The 7,500-nt window shown below is 43.5% G+C and overlaps 1 protein-coding gene across 1 annotated transcript in view; it reads left to right on the forward strand.

Annotated features, from left to right (window-relative positions):
• Positions 1 to 7,500, forward strand: part of cdk14 (cyclin dependent kinase 14) — a 147,132-nt gene that overhangs the window by 90,984 nt on the left and 48,648 nt on the right. The window contains exons 11-12 of the mRNA XM_080858587.1: positions 1,883 to 1,946; positions 5,999 to 6,047. Coding sequence (XP_080714713.1) covers positions 1,883 to 1,946; positions 5,999 to 6,047 — 113 coding nt within the window. The remainder of the gene's footprint in view (positions 1 to 1,882; positions 1,947 to 5,998; positions 6,048 to 7,500) is intronic.

Genomic DNA, 7,500 nt, shown 5'->3' on the forward strand with positions numbered 1-7,500 from the left:
TAGTGGTCCTCAGCCTTGCCTATGCCTCCTTTCCCAGAGTGTACTATTCAACGTGCAGATGATTGTTAGCAAAAATGCTAAAGTAGCAGAAAGAAGAAGGCTATTATGACTGAAGTAGTGTTTACCCAAGTAGAAGTGTCTTAGTTCACCGCGTTGTTCTCAGGCCTTGCCCCCTACTGTCTTGATGTGGCATGACACCAACATCTCGTATACTTACAGAGTATTCTTTGTAAGACTTTTTCAACATGTTTGCCAGGTTGATTGAATATATTCCAGCCTTTAATGCGTTACTCAGCAGTCATGACCATAAGCTCACCAGCCTCATTACCAGGAGCCCCTGTTCCAGCACTAAATGGCTGTAGTAGATGGCAGAGGCTCCAGATATACCTCAGTGACAACACACAGCAGGCCATCTCCAACCAGTGCAGTCAACACTGATCATTACATGAGTGTTTGTGCCTTTTGAAAAAGCAACTGTTGTTGAACATAACGGCATGAAGACAGAACTGGAACAACTTCAAACAACTGTAAAACAAACTTGGGGGGGGGTGTCTGCATAATATTAGCAGAAATGAGAGTAAAGCTGTGAACATACTCAGGGTCCTTTAGACGGGTGCTTAACCACACATTTAACACCTCAAATATGCATTAACAACAACTCCTTAATGCTTACACACACAAACACACACATCGGTATATTCAAAGCCTAGAATGAAACATTCCTTAATTTCTTGTTGCAGACTACCCAGAGCAGAGCAGTCCTTGTTTTTTTTTAAACAAGGTTTTTCTGTTGCTTTTTAACGCACAGATGTAAAATTGTACAGTACAAATATTAATTCAAGAGTCAAAGAGCACAAACTCCTTGTTTTAATCTTCAACATAACCATTTATTTATTTGGACCGATGTTGATGCTGCCTTTAGCATTCCTCCTTGATACTAACATAAAGAGAGTTTTTTTTGTTTGTTTTTTTACCTTGTACATGCTGGTGGAGATGCACAGATCTGATCTGCTGTGTGGGCCTACAGCATGTGTTATAGCATGTGAAGTTGCCCAGAAGTGCCGTTACAGGTGGAGATCTTCCAAACGACCTGCATATGTGTGGTGGTTTGGCTTGGGGTGGTTTTCCCCCACACTAGCAGCCACTGGCAGTGTTCCAGGTCTGACTGACGTGTAGAGCAACATGCTTATGTGTAGTTATTAGAAATGTGCGCCTCCTCACGTTGCTTGCTGATGGTTTATTTATCTCTGTTTCTTCAGATAACAATGTCATTTTATCTTTATAACTTCTCCTTTTTTTACTTCTTTTATTGGTGTAGTGAGATGTTATCTCCAGTTTGAGATAACGACAGGAAGTGTCTGGAGGAAGTGTGTGTTGTAATATGGAGCACTTCTGCCCTCTGATGGTAGATTTGTGGGATTGCAGGCAAACAGATTTTCCTATTACAATAGCTTTTCGGGTTTTTCTATCATCCAAATCTCCCCCTGTGCACTTTTGTAACCTGATGTGTAGTAATTCACTCTCTGTACAGACACAACATACTAGCAGCTGCTTGTCTACATTGTACAAAATAATAGACATGATACAATCCCATACAAATGCATAAGTGGAGATACTGATTTTAGACATATGGGATTTGAAATCCAAAAGAGGTAGTATAATCTTGTTAAGAAATATTTCATAAAATGAAGCGAATATAGTTAGAAATAGAATATACAAGCCATTTCTATAGTGCATTGCTACTCAAAACATTGCCTAACTTTGTGAAGGTGATTGATCTGTTACCAGATTGATTGATCTGAGAACCACCATCTCTCCTCCAGATGCAAGATGAAAATATTTCATCACATTCACCATGATGTCTCCCCCTTGTTTCCCTCAGATCCTGGGCACTCCTACAGAAGAGTCCTGGTCAGGTGTGCTCTCTCATCCTCACTTCAGATCAGGTAAGGATCCCAACAGCTCATTTACAGTATGCCTTAGAGCTAGCCATGTCATAATTATATCAACAGCTCATCTACAGTATGCCTTAGAGCTAGCCATGTCATAATCATATCAACAGCTCATCTACAGTATGCCTTAGAGCTAGTCATGTCATAATCATATCAACAGCTCATCTACAGTATGCCTTAGAGCTAGTCATGTCATAATCATATCAACAGCTCATCTACAGTATGCCTTAGAGCTAGTCATGTCATAATCATATCAACAGCTCATCTACAGTATGCCTTAGAGCTAGTCATGTCATAATCATATCAACAGCTCATCTACAGTATGCCTTAGAGCTAGTCATGTCATAATCATATCAACAGCTCATCTACAGTATGCCTTAGAGCTAGTCATGTCATAATCATATCAACAGCTCATCTACAGTATGCCTTAGAGCTAGTCATGTCATAATCAAAACAGCTCATCTACAGTATGCCTTAGAGCTAGCCATGTTGTCATCATATCAACAGCTCATCTACAATATGCCTTAGAGCTAGCCATGTTGTCATCATATCAACAACCCATTTACAGTAGGCTTCAGAGCTGGTCATGTCATCATATCAACACCTCATTTACAATAGGCCTTAGAGCTGGTCATCAACAGCTCTATTTGCACTTAATGATAGTTAATGTGGGTGATGTATATTTATATTATATTTATATCTACTGTGTATCTCTATCTTTATCTGGCCGAATGTTTGAGCAGTTATTTGATTACATTCATTTGAGAAAATAGAAACCATAAACCTGAGTCAAAAATGCAATAATCAGTAACAACTGTAGACAAAGTGTGTGAAATAACAAGCCAATTATATAGTATAATTATTATTATACTTTTATGAACCACTGTACGCACAATTCTCTATATCAGATACAACAATCTTGCCTTTTCAAGTCACTGCCATTCGAAATAATATTGCGTATTTGCCGGTTTCAAAGGAAAATGGCTTATCAGTGCTGTGGCCGGACCTAAATGGGAGCATGTATTAAGTCTGTGTTGCCTTTGGACTGAAAATGAAAGACTTGTTTGTGTTCACATATGTCTTTCATGTTGTTTTTAATGTTACACTGCGATCTTTACTTCATGCTTCACAGGACAGTGTGTGTTCATATATTTCAGTAGATTTACAGTTTTCGATAGCTCTACCTGTAGGTGATGAGTATCCTAACCCCAGAAATGCTGGTACGGTTGATGAAGCTGAACAGTGTGCAGTTGCTACTTGTGAAAATCTATGTGTTCCATTCTATGGAAGAATCTTAGTTTCAGGACAGTGGGTTTTGTGTTTTTGATATTTTAGGTGTTCAGTTTTTTGTGTTTTAGATATTTAAGTTTTCAGCTTGTGTAGCTTGTTTACAAGAGAGGGGTGACATTTTGTGAGGTCTTTACAGTTTTATTAAACCGATCATAAAACCTGCACAACAAAGAGGAAGTGTGGTAGCTTCGGCTCGTTTCTCTTTCTGTCCTTCCTGTTTTCGATTTTGTTTTTTCTCTCTCCTTTCTTTGTCCTCCCCCCCCCCCCCCCCCCCCCCCCCCCCCCTCTCCTGTTGTGTGTGGGTCCGTGCCTGTGCCCTGCTCTGGTCTGTGGGTACGGGGCTGGGCTGTGGAGCTCTGTGCCCTGCTGTGCTCAGTGGGTAGAGTGCCAGCTCAGTGGCACGCAGGCGGAGCCTTCTGGGAGCTCATTAGGCCTGAGATGGAGGAGGAGGAGGAGGAGGAGGAAGGGGAGGAGGGGGATACGGCTCACAGATTAGTGTTGGCAGAGCAGGACAGGGAGAAGGACGGGCAACGGAGGGGGAGGGGGGGGAATCAGACACACACACACACACACACAGACACACACACACGCAGACACACACACATAGATACACACACACACAAAGATGCACATTGTCACCGCACACATTGATACACACACACACGCACACTGTTGTTGCCATTGCACAGCACATGTTTGTACAGATGTTTGATTGAAAGACAGTTGTGCAGTCCAGATGTGTTCGACAGTAGAAGCTCTGTTGCGTTTCAGTAGTGCTTCAGTAGTAGAGACCAGGAGAGAACGCAGCCAGAGGAAATAATACCTGCTGCTGCAGTCTGGACAGCATGGCTCTCGTCGAGTGTTACTGCTACACAGTGTGCGGGGGTGACCTTGGGTACCCCGTGGCCATGGCAGCAACACTGGGTGCCTGGAAAGCTGGACACTGCTAGAGAGAGTATGTGTGTGTGTGTGTGTGTGTGTGTGTGTGTTTGACTGCAGCATCTGGCACAATGAGTCCTTGAACCTGAACTCAACCTCCTGCTGGATGCCTCCGACACACAGATTACAGATACCTCTGTAATGATATCGGTGCATAATTACAGAGCTGAAAGCTGCACTTGTGTGCCCCCTCTATAGTTTGGCTTAGAAGCAAATGGCCAAGAAATGTTGATGTCAAGCTTAGTTTAGGAACACTATGCCCTGGAGCCTCCAACAGGCGTACTCAACAAGCTACCTGCTAATTAGCCCGTGAGGCTGCAGAGGAATCTTCCAGAATAGTCACGGTGCTAATGAACTTAGGGATTTAGTCTTTTTCACAGGTGTGAGATAAGAATGTTCACTTCTACCTAGAGAGAGAGAGAGAGAGAGAGAAATAAAGAGAGCGGGAGAGAGAAATGCTTTGTTGAAAGCTGAAAGAATGCTCCTTCTGAACTCAATAAGCCTTTTTGAGTTTCGCCCTTCAAACACACACACACAAACAGACCCTCATTCAAGGTCACCTTACCACAATCCCACAGTCCTGTATGTGTGAGTGTGTGTGTGTGTGTCCCAAGTGACATTCAGCTTCCAAGGATCTCCTTAAGCAAAGGCCGCTGCTAAGTCTCTGAAGTAAACGTCACTCTGAAGCTCTGCATTCTTCTCCAAGGCCTGAAGACTCAAAGGCCTTCTCTTTCATTGACACACACACACACACATTCACACACACACACACACACATATACTGGATTCATTAGGGAGGCAGTATGTTTTCGTGATACTGGCAGCAGGGTTGGAGGTGCAGTTTTCCCTTTTCAGCAGCAGAGGGCAGTGTGGGCTTTGGTCTGAGATTTCAGCTCTTAGTTTCTGTAGGATCCAGACCCACATCTGCAGCTCCAAGCACTGAGTATCTTACAGCAAACGGGGTTGTAGCTTATTATGGTATAGAAGGATATGAAAATAGTAGCATATACATTATTTTACATTCTATTATTTTGTGTGTGTGTGCGTGCGTGTGTGTGTTTAATTGTAATGTATTATTATAAAGCATGCTCGACTCATATTTCTTTCATTCAAACAAAAGACAAACAGAGAGAGAGAGAGCATATGTCTTGTGTGTGCGTGTGTGTGTGTATGTATGTGTGTCTATAAATGTGTGTGTGTGTGTGTGTGTGTGTGTGTGTTTGTGTGTGTGCTTGATTGATCGTTGATGAGAGGGTGTTGTGCGTGTGTGTAAACTCACAGCTGAAGGGATTGGCAGGGGGATGGAGTATTGATCAGCACAGCGGGTGGTTACACTAATGAACAACTCACCAGCATCAAGCCAAGGGTGTGTGTGTGTGTGTGTGTGTGTTTTCTTATCAGCTCTTTCTCTCTCCCTCACACACAAGTTTTATATACTTTACTTGATTCCCCATTACAAGTCACGTTTCATCAGGAAAGCAATTTTCTGAATTTTTAAATATGTTTTTTTTTGTCTCACATGTTCAAATTCTAAACTGTTTTAAACATCCCCAGTCACACACACACACACACACACACACACAGGTGCTTCTGGATGTCATCATTATTAATGACGGTTCTCAAACATGATAGGCATGAATGCTGTTTGAATATACAGATATGTTCCTAGTCAGTGTGTGTCTGTGTAAAACACACAGCTGTTTTCTGTGTGCTGTTGTCTACTGTGTGTGTGTGTGTGTGTGTGTGTGTTTGTGTGTGTATTGGTGTGAGTGTGGCTCTAGTGGCCCTGCTGACTCCTGTCCTTCTTCTCTCCACAGATCGCTGCACTGTCTACAGTCCCAAAAAACTCAGACAAGCCTGGAACAAGTAAGTACTCACCCAGTCTGTCTGTATGGACATGTTAAGGGTACAAGATAAGTATTCACCCAGGCTGTCTGTATGGGCATGTTAAGGGTGCAGGATAAGTACTCACCCAGTCTGTCTGTATGTTCATGTTAAGGGTACATGATAAGCACTCACCCAGTCTGTCTGTATGGACATGTTAAGGGTACAGGATAAGTACTCACCCAGTCTGTCTGTATGGGCATGTTAAGGGTACAGGATAAGTGGACAACGAGTGCTATTAGTATCTGAAGAACTTTTAACACTGGTATGTTATGAAGTGCATGCAGTGTAAAGGGTCATCTTCCAATGCTGTTACTACCAATGATGCAATGATGGTTCTAGTCCCATTAACATTATTGGAATGAGTCTTGTACATCATATATATGATACAAGATCTGTAGAAAACTGTGAGAATACTTGGAAACCGTAAATATGTAATGAATGTGAATGCCTATTCACATGTGAAATATGTTCACGACAAGTTAGAGTACAAAGTAAGATTGTTCTCCAGTTCAAGTTCCTGGCATGTTCTGGAGCGTTGTCATATCGGAGTAATGACACACACTCACAAGTTGGGGATGTTTGACACAGAGGGAGACTTTGATGCTGCCGGGTATTTGGCACAGCCTATTTCCCATGACCCCCTGCAGTAGTGATGCCGCGAGGAAATGTGGCATCTCCACGAGCGAAACAAAGAGGTCACATTCCAGTTTGCCGTTCAATGTGCCCTCCTAAGCGGCCATGCTGCCAGCGGGTCCGTGAGAATCTCAGAGCGCGGAGATGTCTGTAAAGTACGAGCGCCCTCAGGCCGCGCCCTGCCACGGGTCAGGTTGGGCGTGTGCCAGCTCCTCTGGGTGCTCCGACAGGTCAGGGGTCAACAGGGTTAGGAAGAGGGATAAGAGCCAGGGCTTCACACACTCAGGTTGCCTGCTGCTACTCCAACTAGGCCAGTGTGTGGTACAGTGGTTAGTGTCGCCATTGCAGCATGCCTACGCAATGGCTTTGGATAAAAGCCTCTGCTAAATACCAGACCTTTACACTGCCCGGGTGTTTTACACTGCCAGCGCGTTTTCTTTCTCTCTACTTCTGTACTGCTAACTCTTCCTCTCCTTCTTTCTTTCTCTTTCTCTTTATGTGTAGTTTTCTCTCTCTCTCTCTTTTTCGGTCTCATCTGCTCTATCTCTTCCCCCCCCCTCCCCTCCACTCCCTTCGCATAAGAACAACACTATAGCCTGGAGTAATTAAAGGGTAAAAATCTGTGAAAAGAGAGATAATTGAGGCGTATCTGGCGAGTGGCGCTAACAGATGAGGAGTGAAGCAAAAGGGGAGGGATGGAGGGATGAGAGATCTCTTTAGAGGACGAGCTTCAGTAGCCGGGTGGCAGCTCCCGCTGTGAAGGCCCTGCTGAAGGCACAGAGCTCGGGCAAAGCACTCT

This window comes from Sprattus sprattus, assembly GCF_963457725.1.
Source record: "Sprattus sprattus genome assembly, chromosome: 19".
Classification (NCBI taxonomy): domain Eukaryota; kingdom Metazoa; phylum Chordata; class Actinopteri; order Clupeiformes; family Clupeidae; genus Sprattus; species Sprattus sprattus.